Genomic DNA, 18,363 nt, shown 5'->3' with positions numbered 1-18,363 from the left:
ACTCTTTGGTTGTGCCGAACTGAACTCTTTGGTCATGCCGAACTGATACTCTTTCTTGGGTTTTGAGCTGATGGGCCGTCACTGTTATTGGGCTCGTAACTAGGGTTTAGTTGTTTAGTTCGTACCCCATCATCAATCAATGTAATTAATTAATTTTTTCTTTGTATAGTCTTTCTTAGTCCTATATAATAGTGTCTAATGTATAATAAACATATGAATGAATAAGTAAAGCCCTCCTTTTGCCGATCCCAATCTCTCTTAACAAAATCCCAATCTCTGTTTACACAAAGGATTTAGATCCCCTACTCTTACATCATATGTCGTCGGTATTCTCAAAAGATTCCTTGGTAAACTTTATTAAGAGGGTTCATGTCGTGTACTATTATTATAACAACAAATAATTGTACTTCGGGAGAATTATTTTGCGGAATAGTATATACACGAGAAAATTATGAAAAATGATAAACATAGCATGACGATGACAGACTACCTTATAATATTTTGTGCTCGCCACTTGGTGTCTATGTAATTTGCATGTGTTTCAGACTTTCGTGCACTTAATAGTATAATAGATTGTTGCTTTTTCAATAAAATAATACTTATATTTAAAAAGTTAGTAATCGAGTCAGTGGCTATCTCAAATTTTACCACATCTTTAACTGTAAATGCTTATTAACATTTTAGTATATCACATTTCTGAAATGATCTATTGATCGATAAATAAGAATGTTACTCCCTCCTTACCTCAATACATGTCCCACTTTGATCTAACATAAACTTTAAGAAATATATAAAAAATAAGTTAAAAAGTGAGTAATATGTAGGTCTCACTTATAAATACGTATTAATTTTATAATAAAATATGAATGAAATTGAGTTAGTGGAATATAGGGTCTGGTCTATTACCAAAATAATAAAAATAAAGTAAGATAATTAATAAAGGACGGATCAAAATAGAAAACTGGAACTCATAATTGAGTGCAAAGGGAGTATTATTCTTATGGGAAAAACATTAACGGTAAATTAGGATCTATTCTTATGGGAAAAACATTAATGGTAAAATAGGATCTTAGTCAAATTACGTAATCGCAATATATACAATATGATTCACTTTCAAGTGGCCTCTCTCTCAAGTAAAATACTATGAAACAACGAAAATAATACAAAATTGTTGTCGTCACCAGGGATTAAAGAACTTAATTATAGTCATTAACCATATATTGTGGCTCTTTGTTTAATGTTTTAGATCATGTGCGTGTTTCTCACTTGAGTGGGAAGCATACTGCGGGTAATATTATTAGTTAATATAGGTTTTGGACATGATTTTCTCGCCCTTAAACAATAACTAATACTATTAATTAGATTGGTTTAGACTTTAATTAAGTGGTTAAATTAAACGTATTGGAGGGTTTTTTTGGCGACTATTAATAGTCGCAGCTTAATATTAGGCACGTTTAAGTGGCTGGATATTGGAGCTAAAAAAATAAACTTTAGATAGAAGTCTTCCTATAAACTATAAAAATGGTTTTAAAGATCACAAATTTTATAATAGTTGTCAACTTTTTACGATGGGTCTTTAGTAAAACACTGATAACATATAAACCCTCCGTCCCAAGGAAAATGACTCATTCCTTGGGTGGCACGGGATTTTATGCATTTTTATTTTATGTGTTAAGTGGAGAGCGTAAAGTAAGATAGAGAGAATAAAGTAGAGATAAATGTATTTTCGTTTTTAGTAATGGGTCATCTTGGTTGGGACAAATTAAAAAGGAAAGTGGGTCTAGTATATTTAATTCTATGTGGCACAGTTAATTATACTCTCTGTGTCCCATTAAAATGAAAACTTTTGGGACAACTTGAGTTTTAATGCACAATTGATAAATTAAGAGATATGTAGAAAGGAAAAGTAATTGAAGTATTGTTATTAGATAATGATGCTCATCTCATTAAAGAGAAATGAGTTAACAAATATAAAAGTGTGTTATTTATACGAAACGGACGAAAATAGAAATAATCTCTATTTTTATGAGACAGATAGAGTATTTAATAATATTACGTGACATAATTAATTATATTTAACCTATTATGTGGTATACTAAATACTCCATTCGTCCTATAGAAATAGACTCAATTTTCTTTTTTTCATCTGTTTCATATAAATAGTCCATATCCATTTACGGAAACATTTTCTCCTTTTTACTTTATCATTTATAAGGGCATCCACAATGGGGCAAACTATAGTCTGCCCTATAACAATCTATAGTCCTCCACATCAGCATTCTATAGTCTTGCCTATTCACGTGCAATGGGGCGGACTATAGACCACCCTAAAGCCCGCCTTATCTTTTAACAACCATTTTGTAATTTTTTAAATTTTTTTTAATATAATAAAATAGCAAAATATACGTTAATTAAGATCGCAATACGAAAAACATCATTTTATTAAAAAAAACTACAATTTCAACAACGGTTGCATGACCAAATTTCTTCAACCATATCGAACATTAGGCAAGCATTGTATTGCTGGTTGCGCATTGTGATATGCCGCTAGAACCTCATTGTTGTCCATCGGTAAACCTCGAACGTGAGGCGGGGTCACCACACCGGGGCTAGGTCTAGCTTCCTCATCATCCCACTCGGTGACTCTTGCACCTTCATCATTGACTATCATATTATGCAAGATTATGCTTGTGTACATGACATCGACGATGACAGCCTTGTACCAAAAATTTGTCGGACGATTCACATCCTTCTGCACAACCTCCTGCCGTTGAGCAAAAAAAAAGCTCGCAGACCCGTTGGGGTGGTGATCATCTTCAAAAAACAGGCCACCTCGAGTATATGTCATCGACCAAGTCGTGCCCCATATGATGCCAGCGTCCGTTGGCAGTGAACTCGATGGCCTAGCCATTTCCATTGCATTGGTTGGTGAAGAGTGTGATGTGTTCAGGATGTCAATGTCGTTGTTCGACCAGGCCACAACGAAGCAAGCATGCCAAATCCAGAGTCGTTGGTTAGTGATGGCTTCAAGGGTCATCGTCGAGTGCGTGCCCTTGTATCCATTGGTGAATTGTCCTCTACACACGGTCGGGTAATTCTCCCACTCCCAGTTCATACAGATTATGCTTCCCAACATTCCAGGAAACTCGTGCGTCCTCTCGTATAATTTCACAAGGGACTGGAAATCAGTAGCGATCAGCTTAAGCATATATGCGTTGCTGAAAGCCTCCACAACTTTTGCACAAAATGTTTTCAGACACTCGGGCCCAGTTGTCTCCCCGACGTGGAAATACTAATCGAACATATTCATCGTGCCGCCGTAGGTTAACTGCCGAATCGCAATCGTGCAATTTTGCAACGGCGACAGTTCGGGTCTGCCGATGCTATCGGTATGATACCGGAAGCAGTGGCAGATGCAAAAATGAACGTAAGTAGGGGCTAAATTTTCAAAAAATTACATTAAAAATAAATTTGTAGGTAATTTAGATTATTTATAGGGGCTTTTATATAATAATATATAGAGTGAACTATATAAAATGACCCTGACGTTTCCATTTGTTTCACTCCAGACCCCTGACTTTTAAAAATATCGCCACAAGTCTCTAGCCTTTAACATAATCACGTATCAGGTTTTTTTGGACAAAAAGACCCTTCAGCCCTAAAAGGGCATTATGGTCATACCACATGGATTCTGCAGTGGCGGCCCTGCATGCTGCTTGCAACCCTGGCGTGATTTGACGGCCGCGTGTCAGCCATCAGTTATGATGGGTGAGTCAGCAGCGGTTCAGTCGACATACCACACATACATACCACGTATACCATACTCCATTTGTAATTTAACAAATACATTTCAAAAATTTCACTCTGCAAAGGGACGATCTAATCTAATATGTAAACGGCCCAGAATTAAGGTGACAGAGAAAAATATAATTCCAAACCTTATATTGTATTTCCCAAATTTTGAATTATAAATACAATAAGCTAAATATAAAAATGATTAAAGGTTATACCTCGGCTGCTTACTCGAACCAACAATATTACTACGCCTTTATTTAGTTTATTATTTAATTGATGTAAACTGGCGTAGAATCATTGCTGCTGAGAGATGTAAACTGGCGTAGAATCATTTTATACTAAAGTAAGAATGCCGTTGTTCAACCATAACAAAAAGTCAAAAACCATTCATTTAGTGGTGATTTAGTAAATAAAAAATAATTTATTGATTACAATTTGTTTGAATAATATAAAATTCTTATGACTATTATTTATTAGAGTCAAATCATTATCTCTATCTAGAATGAGTAGCAATACATAATAATGTTAAATGTTTAAACATTAAATAAGATTATTAATTTATTAGTACTATATTGTTTTGTTATTTTTATATAAAAAAATAGTGTCACTCCTCATTTTATGGCCAGCCGGCTACCTATATATATTTTAAAGAAATTCGATATTTCGTAAGAATGGCGTCCTCAATTATAATTCAATTATGTTCCTCTATTATATATAAAAAAAGGCGTCTTCTTTTCTTATTTTTTATAATTACATGTTAATTACGTTACGAAAAATATGATTTAGTAATGATTTGACACCATGGCCCATCTAATCATACAATTAAGTGAATTCACTATGCCCAGATTTTAAAACATTTAAGAATGGTGCAAAACTGAAACGATTGATTAACCAATAAACATCAATTTTGATTTGACAAAGGTCATGTCTGCAACACAGAGTAGGCCTGCAAGAAAGAGCAATTTGTCTGAAATGCCCTGCAAGGCATAAGGGCATTTTAGTCTGAAAAATGACTATAAATATATGATATGTGATTATGTTAAAGGTCAGAGCCTTGTGGTGATATTTTTAAAAGTCAGGAGTCTGGAGTGAAACAAATGGAAACATCAGGGACATTTTATGTAGTTCACTCTAATATATATATAATATGAATAATTTTTTGAACTTTATAATAGAAAAAAATTAAAAAAATAAATTCATTAAGAGCTTAAGCCACTCCCCCTATGTATGTAGTTCCGCCAGTGACCGGAAGTATGTGTCGCGTGCCTCCAACGTGTGAATAATGTGCAGAAAAAGATCTTGTCGCATTCTAAATCAGCGGTGAAAAACCGTCGGGCCCCAACATGCTTCATCAGAAAAAGGTATGTGAACGGATGTTGGGCAGCTTCGTCGTGCTCTCGGTGGACCGAGGTCCGACATTGGATTGGCCTCGAGGCTTCCTTCGCCTCTTGCTGGTCACGCTCACGTTTAGACAAGAGATCGTTCATAGTCCGAGCCACGTAATCGAATAGGGCTCGAGTCAAGGCCCGATTTATGTCGCAAGTGGTAGTGAGGTCATCGACTGGATTCATTTTACTAGGGTGAGAGAGAATTGAGTAAGGGAAATAGGAGTTGGTGTCAGAAATAAATGGGAAATTAGGTAAATTTATAGAGTGAAAAAATGAAATAAAAAAAAATTTAAAAAATGTTAACATCGTCCGACCTATCGTCTGCTCGCCCGCCTCATTATATGGGGCGGGCGATCATCGTCCGCCTCATTATATGCGAACTAAGCTTAGGGCGTGGGCATGGGGCGTGGCTTCGTCCGCCCACCTGCAATGGCAGACGATGCATCAGGCGTGGCATCATCTACCCCTTTGTGATGCCCTAAGTCTCACAATCCACTACATTGTTTCAACTACTTTTTCTCATTCCCTCTTAATTTACCAATTATGTATTAAAACTCGTATCATCTCTTGATAGTATTTTTTTAGGATGGAGGGAGCATATGTCTTAAGAAAAACACTTCTCCCAAATAAACTATGTGCTTCAACTTTAGACACCGCTTTGGACACCGCCACCTGCATCTGGGAGAGGGAGAACCTGTCAGTCGCCCAAATATCTGACTGATCATGAGCTCATTGACTACCATATGCAGTTGTGCAGGCTTGCCTAGTGGACCTAAGCGACCCATTTCGACCTTGTAACAGTCATTGCTCCGCCCCCTTCTTGTCAAAGTCGGAACCTTTTTTTTAAGATCTTTGAAAATGGGTGAAGAAGCAAAACAAAATTCGCGTGCAGGTTCAGGCGAACGCCGCCAGATCGAGAACGCATAGTTAAACATTGTCCGAGAAATCACCAAAGAACAATGGAATCAACGCTTCAATCATGATAAACGGAAATCTAAAAATAGAAATCCTTATTTTTTTTCTGTGATTTGATCCAACGACTATTGATTATTTGAGAATGGGTGAAGATGCAAATGTCCTCCGTTCCTAAATAAATATTAATATTATGTGCTCTAGCTTTTATTAATGTTAGCATAAAAGGATTGGTTAATTTTTGAGTAACATGGCGGAGATAGTTTATGATTTCAAAACTTTTTTTAAAATCACAACACTGTTGGAATCGTGCTTGGTCAACGACATTGACTAATAATAAATGTTACAAGACATTTAATTTTGTGAAATTAAATGTAATAGCGTCGATCTACGTTCCGAGTAGATGACCGTAGTATATTCATTTTCTCAAATCCGATTCCAAGTGAGTGAGAAATAATATATCAAAGTTGGTCACAATAAAGCTAAAAATGAGCTATGAGAAAAACTAAGGGATTAATTAACTAAGTGTTAATTTTCCCAAATCGGGGATGATAAACTTCTTTAATGAAGTATTTAATAAGATGAATTATTATGTGTAATAATTATCGTGGAATAAGATCGGTGACAGAGCCCACACGCGCGCGCACGCGCGCCGTCGCCGCCCGCCCGCGAGCTGCGCACCGTGACCCGTGCCTCGTGCCTTGGATCTTGGCCGCTTATTCTTTTTAGATCACCCCAAACTCCATCAATGCCCCTGCGGGTGGACTTGGCCTATAAATAGGCATGCATCCATTGCATTCTATACAGAACATACACAAGCATTCTTGCATACACGCTCTCTTTCTCTCTGCATAGTCTTCCCATCGAAGCTCTGCCCCCGCCTTACTCCCGTTCGCCGGAGCTCTGCTGCTAGCGGTGCTGCTACTTCAGAGACGAAGTTGTTTTATCTTTGGGGATGACACGCCAAACCGTGAGCACTATCGGGGCGTATCTCGTCTTGTGGAAATTGCCTCGACTCGGCTTACCTCTTTCCACAAGTTTTCCGTGTAATTTTTTCAGTTATTTCCGTGTAAATTTTCCTAGTTTTTCCGTGTAATTTTCGTCCGTCAAGTTTGTATCTCAAATTTTTCAACAATCGCAAGACGAAGTATTCTTGCCACTAAAAGAGTTTACACACACCAACTGAACTTAATCAACACCTTTACTTGGAGATGTCGACTGACCCGTCTACCGCCACTGCCACCGTTCCATCCACTGTGTCCCCTGTTGCACCCGTCAGCACGTCGTCGGACATAACGATGATTCCGACTCCTGGCTTCTCAACTTCTTCCTCAACAACCCCTTAGGTGTTTGACAACCCCTTTGGGACGGTTTCCGGATTCACCTCGAGTGGATCGGTTGGTTCCACTTTCAGTGGTTCCATTGGATCCTTCATTGGGTCGAGTGTCGGGCCTTCGGGCACAGCACGGGTGTTGGATCCTTCGGGGTCAACATGAGTGCTAGCTCCTTTGGGGGTAGCACGGGTGCTGGATCCTTCGGGGTCGCACGGGTGCTGGATCCATCGGGGTCAGCACAAGTGCAGGGGCCTCCATGCTCCATGCAACTATGGGGGGTACTGTGCCCCAACCAATTGTTAGCTCATACGGGGGGCAACGGACTTGGTCTCTTTCATGAGACAAACTCGGCACCAATGGCACCAAGGATGATGCCACCCGCCAAGAAGCCATCGAAATTCACGGGAACGGATTTCAAGAGATGGCAACAGAAAATGTTGTTCTACCTAACAACGTTGGGCGTCGTGAACTTCCTCAAGGAGAATGAGCCAACCCCGCCAAGTGAGGACGAGGCACGTGTCGAGATGTACGTCGAGTATGACGATTGGCGCAAAGGAGACTATCTTTGTAAAAACTTTATTTTAAGTGCTTTAGATGATAGTCTCTACAACGTGTATTGTACTATTCTCACATCAAAACAAGTGTAGGAAATGCTAGATAAGAAGTATCGTAGTGATGATGCGGGCACTAAGAAATTTGTAATAGCCAAGTACTTAGACTACAAAATGGTCGACTCCCGACCAATCATGGACCAAGTGCAAGAGTTTCAGCTGAACATCCACGACCTCGCCGCCGAGGGAATGGCCCTGCCTGAAGCTTTCAAGGCGGGTACGGTCATTGAAAAACTTCCACCCGGCTGGAAGGACTTCAAGAGCTACCTTAAGCACAAGCGAAAGGAGATGAATCTTGAAGACTTGATCGTAAAGCTGTGCATCGAGTCAGACGTGTGCAAACACGATGATTTGGCTAAGGTCCATGGCCCAAATGTTGCGAAGGCCAATTTATTGGAGCGCGGCGGTCCCTCCAACAAACGCTCCCGTCCAACTGCAAAGGATAAGGGCAAGAGGAAACAGCCTCCGAAGAAGGTTGAAGGCAATTGCTACAACTGTGGCAAACCTGGCTACTTTTCCAAAGACTGCCGCAAGCCGAACAAGAAGCCGCTTGCCTACGTTGTTGAAAAAGAGTTCAAGGACTGGGATGAAAGTGACCTTGTTGTTGTGGTCACGGAAGAAGTCAACCTTGTTGATAACAAAGGTGACTGGTATATCGACACTGGAGCTACTGCCCACGTCTGTGCCGATAAGAGCAAGTTCGCCTCCTACACCGTTGTTGAATGGATGAAGATCAATATGGGGAATCAAGCCTCGTCTCAAGTCCTCGGCATTGGGGACGTGATTCTCATGATGACCTCTGGCGTCACCATCACTTTGAAGGATATGCTGCACATCCCGGACATCCGCAAGAACCTAGTGTGGGGATCAATACTAATGAATAAGGGGTTTTAAACTTGTATTCGAATCTGATAGGTTTTCTTTGTACAAGTTTGGAAAGTCACTCGGAAAAGATTTTGTAACCGACGAACTTTTCAAGCTTAGTGTAGCTACACACCATGTCCCTAAGCCGTTGGCTAATAATAAGAATGCACCTACTTCTTCTTACTTGACTGAGTGTTCTAACTTGTGGCACAATAGATTGAGACATGTAAATCCAAATGCCATTAAAAGATTAGTAAGTTTAGATTTACTAATGGCAAATGAAGTAGAAACTCAAAACAAATGTGAAACTTGTCTTGAGGCGAAAATGACTAAGTTACCGTTTCATTCGGTTGAACGGAACACGAAACCCCTTAAATTAATTCACACGAACGTATGTGACTTAAAATTGGTGCAAACGAGAGGTGGTAAAAAATACTTTATCACATTCATAGATGATTGCACAAGATATTGTTATGTCTATCTTTTAAGAAGTAAAGACGAAGCAATAGAAGCGTTCAAAAATTATAAGAACGAAGTCGAGAATCAATTTGGATGTAAAATCAAAATGATTCGAAATGATAGAGGAGGTGAATACGTAGCCCCGTTTGAGGAATTATGCAACGCAAGTGGTATAATTCATCAAACAACTGCACCATATTCACCATAATCTAATGGTGTTGCAGAACGCAAGAATCGAACTCTCAAAGAGATGATGAATGCGTTACTGATCAGCTCGGGGATGCCCCAGAACATGTGGGGGGAAGCTGTTTTGACAGCCAACTACATCCTAAACAAAATCACATGCAAAGGTAAGGACGTTACTCTTTATGAGTTGTGGAAGGGAAGGAAGTCATCCTACAAATACCTCAAAGTGTGGGGGTGTTTGGCAAAGGTAATGGTTCTCCGCCAAAGAAGTTACAATCGGTCCTAAAATGGTTGACTGCATCTTCATTGGGTATGCACTTAATAGTAGTGCATATCGATTTGTTGTCCACAAGTCTGAAATACCGACTGTGACCGTGGAAACAACAATTGAGTAAAGAAATGTTATATTTCTTGAAAATATATTTCCTCGCAAAGACAAGGAAAATATTGCACCCAATTCAGAGACGAGAATTGAGGATGAAGCCACTAGTTCTAAATCAGTGGATGAAGAGCCAGAATCGTGCAAGCGAATAAGGCCTGATCCAAACGATGTGGTACCAAGACGTGGTAACAGGGTCAGAACACCAAAGACATTTGGTCCTGACTATATTGCATTTATGTTGGATGAAGAACCAACATCGATAAAAGTAGCCTTTGATGGCCCAGACAGGTTGCATTGGAGAGAAGTTGTTCAAAGCGAAATTGATTCAATTTTGCTAAACCACACGTGGGTGTTGGTTGATCTACCTGAAGGTGGTAAACCTTTAGGATGCAAATGGGTCCTTAAAAGAAAGTTTAAGGCCGATAGAACAGTGGACAAGTATAAAGCTCGACTGGTAGTCAAAGGCTTTAAACAAAAGGAAGGGTACGATTTCTTTGATACCTACTCACCTGTAACGAGGATTATATCAATTCGAGTGCTTCTTGCGATTGCTGTTGTACACAATCTTGAGATTCATCAAATGGATGTTAAGACTGCGTTTCTAAATGGTAACCTTGAAGATGAAATCTATATGGAACAACCTGAAGGTTTTGTAGTACCTGGACAAGAGAAAAAGGTATGCAAACTGGTTAAATCCTTCTATAGATTGAAACAAGCGCTGTTGCAGTGTCACTTGAAATTTGATAACGTGATGTTATCAAATAGATTTAAAATCAACGAATGTGACAAATGTGTCTACATTAAGAACACTGATAATGGATACGTTATAGTGTGTCTCTATGTTGATGATATGTTAATCATGGGTAGTAACACCCAAGTGATTAACGACACGAAAGCCATGTTAAAGAGAAACTTCGACATGAAGGATATGGGTCTAGCCGATGTAATTTTTGGAATGAAAATTCTAAGAACATCCGAAGGAATCACCTTAACACAATCTCATTATGTTGAGAAAGTATTAAAGAGGTTCAACGCATATGATGGCACCCAGGCTAAGACGCCTATAAAGCTCAATGTTCACTTGAGCAAGAACAGGGGTGAGCCTGTTGCACAAGAAGATTATACACGGGTCATTGGATGCATTATGTATCTTACTAATTGCACTCGACCTGATATTCCGTGCGCAGTGAACAAGTTGAGCCGTTATACGAGCAATCCAAGCAAAGAGCATTGAAAAGCTCTTGTAAGAGTTTTGAGGTATCTCAAGTATACTCAAAATCATGGGCTACACTTTTCGAGATACCCCCTGTACTTGAAGGGTACTGCGATGCAAACTGGATATCCGATAACAAAGACTTACTTTCAACAAGTGGATATGTCTTTACTATTGGGGGTGCTGTTGTCTCGTGGAAATCCATGAAACAGACATGTATTGCCCGATCCACCATGGAATCTGAATTCATAGCATTAAATAAAGCTGCGGAAGAAGCTGAATGGCTTAAAAACTTCCTTGAAGATATTCCATGTTGGTCAAAGCCCGTGCCTCCAGTGTTAATTCACTGTGATAGCCAAGCCGCTATTGGGAGGGCAAACAGTGGCCTGTACAATGGTAAGTCTCGATACATCCATCGACGACATAATACCGTGAGACATTTGATCACAACATGAGTGATTACAATTGACTACGTGAAGTCATTGGATAATCTAGCGGATCCGCTAACTAAAGGGTTAAATCGTGATCAAATGGATAAATTGCTAGAGGGAATGGGTTTGAAATCCACAAACTAAAGAATTGTCATAGTGGTAACCCAACCATGATGACTGGAGATCCCAAGAACTTGGTTCAATGGGAAAACTAAGCTATGAGAATTCGTGTGAACACTCATCTACATCTATTCCCTTGAGAGTAATAGAGTGTTGAAAAAACTTGCCTAGTGGTGAGGTTAAGTCTATGACTTTTAATGATCCCTAAAGGATCTCGTTGAGATGAAGTTCTCAAAGAGACCGAGTATGGAAAGATACTTAATGAGAAATCACCTATGTAAGTGTGAAGTGTGGTCGCTTCAAACAATATACTTATGAATCCAAAGTGGTGTCCAAGGCCTGAAATGGACACAAAATGTGAGAACGGATGATGTTGAGGTGTGTAAGTGTTAACATCATTGTCTCGGTGCACGCCGTGGAGGAATAGTTCAAGTCATCGCGCTACTAGTCCGCCTGTGTATCCGATGGTGTTGACTATGGATGGTTCAAAGCCAAAAACTACATATCCTTACATACCTCTTGAGGGTTGAGCTTGTGTCTGCATACATATGCATTTGGCAATTTCCACTCATGTGGGGGATTGTTGGAATCGTGCTTGGTCAATGACTTTGACTAATAATAAATGTTACAAGACATTTAATTTTGTGAAATTAAATGCAATAGCGTCGATCTATGTTCCAAGTAGATGACCGTAGTATATTCATTTTCTCAAATCTGATTCCCGGTGAGTGAGAAATAATATATTAAAGGTGTTCACAATAAAGCTAAAAATGAGCTATGAGAAAAACTAAGGGATTAATTAACTAAGTGTTAATTATCCTACACCGGGGATGATAAACTTCTTTGATAAAGTATTTAATAAGATGAATTATTATGTGTAATAATTATCGTGGAATAAGATGGGTGACAGAGCCCACACGCGCGCACGTGCGCACCACCGCCGCCCGCCCGCGAGCCGCGCACCGCGCACCGTGTCCCGTGTCCCATGCACCGGGTGCCTTGTGCCTTGTGCCTTGTGCCTTTAGACCACCCCAAACTCCACGCTATCCCCGACGGGTCCTGGTCCACGTCATGTTTCCACTGGACCCCGACGCATAACGGGAGACAAAAGGTCCCCGCTGAACCCCGACGCATAATGGGAGACAAAATGTCCCCGATGGACCCCGTCGTGTAGCATGTCCAGGGGCGTCATGTCTCTTCAGCTCCCAATGGCTAGTGCACCGGTCAATAACCCCCGATGGTTACAGTCAAGTCATCATGGCACACATAATGACTATTGACTCCATCAATGCCCCTGCGGGTGGACTTGGCCTATAAATAGGCATGCATCCATTGCGTTATGTACAGAACATACAGAACATACACAAGCATTCTTGCATACACGCTCTCTCCCTCTCTGCATAATCATCCCGTCGAAGCTCTGCCCCCGCCTTACTCCCGTTCGCCGGAGCTCTGCTGCTAGCGGTGCTGCTACTTCAGAGACGAAGCCTTTTTATCTTTGGGGACAACACACCAAACCGTGAGCACTACCGAGGCGTATCTCGTCTTGCGGAAAGATGACTCCTCGACTCGGCTTACCACTTTCCACAAGTTTTTCGTGTAATTTTTTCAGTTATTTCCGTGTAAATTTTCCTAGCTTTTCCGTGTAATTTTCGCCACCAAGTTTGTATCTTAAATTTTTCAACAAACACATGGCTATATCAATCCGCAAATACATTAATATCAGTTGGCATCACAATAAATATTAGTTTCTGACTCAATATCAGCTTCTTGCTTCATGAATATGAGTACTTAAATAGATATCAGTAATATGTTTTGTAATACCAACTAATATTAACATATCAAATACTCCATTCATCTGCCATTAGGAGTCTCATTTATGAGCGGCACGGGTTTTAAGAAATGTAGAAAAGTGTATGGAAAAAAATTAGTGAAATAGGGTCTCACTTGTATATATTAGTTTTAAATAAAATGTGAGTGAGTGGAAGTGACCCTATTACTATTTATGGTAAAAGTGAACAAGGACTCTTATTCGCGGACGGACTAAAATGAAAAAACGGGACTTCTATTCGTGGAATGAGGGAGTAATTAATAAAATTTTCAAATTCTCAAAACTCTAATTTTTAAAATTTAACATGGCCATCTATTTAATTAAATGTTCCAATTACACGCTATATCTATATCGTAAATTAAAGATTATAAGAGAACTTAGTGTAACACTATGAAATAGTGGTGGGAGATTGTATCTCATTTCCTGCGTATTGCAAATTAATATAACTAGTAATGCTCGGAGAAGTTAATTAATTGCTGCAATTAAAGTTTTTGAAATTTTTGTTTTTTTTTGCTATATGATAAGGTGGTCATATTTATATGCAGACAATAGATACCCTCTATTTCTACGTGGCTCTCATGATAATCACATACGGAATTGGGTTACCGAAATCTAAACCATACAAAAATAAACTACTACTCTTCAATTCGCCTTATAACCCATGATCAGCAGTTCATTCACTTCTGTTAAAAGTCAAGTTTCGAAGACCAGAAAGATTTTTTTAACACGAACTGCAATAAAACTAATAGGACTTAATCAGTGCAAAAATGAAAGTGCCAAACTTAATCAATATCATGCAATCGCACTTAATTAATTTTGGGTTTAAACCATCTTTAAATAATAATAATAATAATAATAATAACAACAACAATAATGTATAGTTTGAACTTTCAAGCACACTTTTAAAATACTCCTATATACTTCTCCATCCAATTCGAATTTTGAATGTATTTTATATTTGTAAAGAGAATGATAATTTTATCTTATAAATGTATCATTTATGTAGAATAGATTAAATTTGGAGTATAGGATATTGAGTGCCGTATCATATAAAATACTACTAGTTATTATAATCACGTACTGGTAAACCATATATATGTGTGATGATTAAATTATGGCAACCATTTTGTTAAATAAATAGAAAAATTCTGACTCAGTAGTCAGTACATCAACTTGGAAACACCTCACCTCAACTCAACTCATACTACGACTCAATTCTTAATTTTCCAAACTATGACTGTACATAAATCAGACACATTGACCATTCTCGTACGTCCAGCTATCGAATTTGACTATACAATCAATTAAATTTATTTTCTCTTATCGCTATTTAATTAAATAATATGGATATATGTATATCATGAATTACGAAAATCATGAAGGACATACACAGAGCATGCGCTACTTAGAAAAATTCAAACTCGTTATCTCCATTATAGTAATAATAATTTGCATCACTAGTAGTAAGTAAATAGTAATACCGCTCTGAATTTATTGAAGTAATTAGTATATGTAGTAGAGTATTATTGAAAATGTTCCAGTCCAAACGGCAAGTGTTTTAATTAAAATTTAATTTTTCTTGACCAACGAAGCCAAAGTTGGCAGGCTAATCTGGCATTTTCTGCTTGAGAAATCGCGGCTTTATCTACCCCTCCCTCTTTACTTTTTTGCTATAAAATGCTACAACAATCTCAGCACTAATAAACTACTTCTCCTTCAAATAATTAAACTACTTCTCCTTCAAATAATTAAACTACTTGTCTCTCTCTCTCAACACTCCTAGAAAGAGATACACACACAGAGAAAGAGAGATGGCATCATCTTGTGGAGTTCTCAACAGCAGTTTCTTGCCTTTGCTCCACTCTGATGATTCCTCAAACCTTGTTATCTCGCTCTACCGCAGCTCTCCCCTCAAAAAGCTTAAGGTTTTTAAGTGATGATATTCATTTATAAGATTAATTGATCCAATTCTTTTGTTTAACGATTTATGTTTTGTTTTTTTTTGTCAGTTTGCGGTGGTGGCAGCTCTTCAACACGACAACACGAACGACGTGTTGCGAGCGGGGATGGTTTGACGAGGCAGAAAACGAGATCTCTGAATTTCACGGGAGAGAAGCCTCCGACGCCGATTTTGGATACCATCAACTATCCAATTCACATGAAAAACCTGTCCATCGAGGTAATAATAATTGCAGAATTAGAAATGCAACCACAGCCTCGTGTTTAACGTATTTACTTTGCAGGAGCTGGAGAGATTGGCTGATGAGTTGAGGGAGGAGATAGTGTACTCGGTGTCGAAAACGGGCGGGCATCTAAGCTCGAGCTTGGGTGTGTCGGAGCTCACCGTTGCGCTGCATCATGTATTCAACACACCAGATGATAAATCATCTGGATGTGGGACACCAGCCTATCCGCACAAGATCCTCACCGGGAGGAGGTCCAGAATGCACACCATTCGACAAACCTTCGGCCTAGCCGGATTCCCTAAACGCGACGAAAGCGCCCACGACGCCTTTGGAGCTGGCCACAGCTCAACTAGCATCTCTGCTGGCTTAGGCATGGCTGTGGGGAGAGACTTGTTACACAAGGACAACCATGTGATATCGGTCATCGGAGACGGAGCCATGACCGCCGGCCAGGCGTACGAGGCGCTCAACAACGCAGGATTCCTCGATTCCAACCTCATCATAGTCTTGAATGACAACAAACAAGTCTCCCTGCCTACTGCCACCATCGACGGCCCTGCTCCCCCCGTCGGAGCCCTCAGCAAAGCCCTCACCCGTCTACAAGCCAGCAGAAAGTTCCGCCAACTCCGCGAAGCAGCAAAGGTAGATAGATCAGTCAAAATTCAGTATCAGTTGCTGCCTCAGTTACTACTTATACTAACTTAACATGGAAATGGAACAGGGCGTGACTAAGCAGATGGGAGAGCAGGCCCATGAGATTGCATCAAAGGTGGACACCTACATGAAGGGGATGATGGGGAAGCCCGGGGCCTCGCTCTTCGAGGAGCTCGGGATCTACTACCTCGGCCCTGTCGACGGCCACAACATAGAAGATCTGGTATATATTTTCAACAAGGTTAAGGAAATGCCAGCGCAGGGCCTGTCCTCATCCACATCATCACTGAGAAGGGCAAAGGCTACCCTCCTGCTGAAGTTGCTGCAGATAAGATGCACGGTGTGGTCAAGTTTGATCCCATAACTGGGAAACAGAGCAAATCCAAATCTAACACCAAATCCTACACTTCAATACTTCGCCGAGTCTCTGGTGGCCGAAGCAGAGGCCGACAACAAGATCGTGGCGATCCACGCAGCAATGGGGGGCGGCACGGGGCTCAACTACTTCCAGAAGCGTTCCCGGACAGGTGCTTCGACGTGGGGATAGCGGAGCAGCACGCTGTCACGTTCGCAGCCGGGCTGGCAACAGAGGGGCTGAAGCCCTTCTGCACGATCTACTCCTCCTTCCTGCAGAGGGGGTACGATCAGGTGGTTCACGACGTAGATCTTCAAAAGCTCCCGGTACGGTTCATGATGGACCGGGCGGGAGTGGTGGGGGCCGACGGCCCCACCACTGTGGCGCCTTCGACACCACCTACATGGCCTGCCTGCCCAACATGGTCGTCATGGCCCCCCTCCGACGAGCTCGAGCTCATGCACATGATCGCCACTGCCGCCCGCCATCGACGACCGCCCCAGCTGCGTCCGATACCCCAGAGGAAACGGGGTCGGCGCGCCTCTCCCGCCTAACAACAAAGGAACCCCTCTGGAGGTACGGTATACGGCATAGCTTCTTCATTAAGTAAAAACACCCTCACATTATAATAAATATGGTTTTATTATTTGGTCAATCACAGGTTGGGAAGGGAAGGATTTTAAGAGAGGGGTCCAGAGTTGCAATCCTCGGATTCGGTACTATCGTGCAGAACTGTTTGGCCGCGGCGGAGCTTCTTAACGAGCACGGCATGTCTGTAACCGTGGCAGATGCGAGATTTTGTAAGCCACTCGATGGAGAGCTGATCAAGAAGTTGGTGCAGGAGCATGAGGTTCTCATCACTGTTGAAGAGGGATCTATTGGCGGATTCAGCGCACATATTTCTCATTTCTTGTCCCTCAACGGACTTCTAGACCGAAGCCTTAAGGTAAAAACACCTGTAATTACTACGACTCAACTACGTTGGGATAATTCTAATAATTTATTTTTGGGTATTGCAGTGGAGGCCAATGGTGCTACCAGACAGGTACATAGATCACGGGGCGCAGACGGATCAAATCGAGAAGCCCGGGCTCAGTCCGAAACACATTGCGGCTACGGTTGTGTCACTAATTGGTGGAGCAAAGGACAGTCTTCATCTAATCAACAACTTGTGATCTTAATTTGGTCAAAAAGGGACATAGAATGGTGCCTGAATGCGACCACACAGCAGCAGTTGATATCCTCAGAGATTTTAGTGTTTTATATCTCATGTAATGTAATGTAAATATGGGGAAATATTGCTCTGTAAAACTCTAACCACTCAAGTGGGCGAGTTTTCTGAATAATCATTTAGGTGCCAACCTTATGTTTGTACACACAAATAATCACTCTCATACTTTTATTAAATAAATTTATTTGTTCCATTTTTTACATTTATAGTGGTGGTGTTAAGTTACATGTTTAATTAGATTATCGTCATTCTTTATCGTTGTAGACATATTATATACTTTCAATTATTTAATTGACATCACTACTGCTACGAAATCTAAATTAACAGTTTTTATAAATAATTCAGTACTATTTTTTTGTGCGTACAGCCAGCCTACCTTGTGCCAACTTAAAAAAGATGTAAGCCTCTTTT

General features: G+C 40.3%; 1 protein-coding gene and 1 pseudogene across 1 annotated transcript; one reads left to right on the top strand and one right to left on the bottom strand.

Annotated features, from left to right (window-relative positions):
* Window positions 1–2,488: 2,488 nt before the first annotated feature.
* LOC121790294 lies at window positions 2,489–3,208 on the bottom strand. The gene has a single exon (XM_042188551.1). It carries the CDS (start codon window positions 3,206–3,208, stop codon window positions 2,489–2,491), a length of 720 nt encoding a protein of 239 aa, XP_042044485.1.
* Window positions 3,209–15,220: 12,012 nt separating this feature from the next.
* On the top strand, window positions 15,221–18,158 carry LOC121790292 (annotated as a pseudogene).
* The last annotated feature ends 205 nt before the right edge of the window (window positions 18,159–18,363 follow it).

This window comes from Salvia splendens, unplaced genomic scaffold, assembly GCF_004379255.2.
Source record: "Salvia splendens isolate huo1 unplaced genomic scaffold, SspV2 ctg464, whole genome shotgun sequence".
NCBI lineage: Eukaryota > Viridiplantae > Streptophyta > Magnoliopsida > Lamiales > Lamiaceae > Salvia > Salvia splendens.
Note: the sequence above shows the minus strand (reverse complement) of the source record. Positions and strands in the feature narration are given on the sequence as shown.

Excerpts from the sequence above, each read along its gene's own strand:
- LOC121790294 (XM_042188551.1), bottom strand. The coding sequence starts at position 3,208 with ATGCTTAAGCTGATCGCTACTGATTTCCAGTCCCTTGTGAAATTATAC.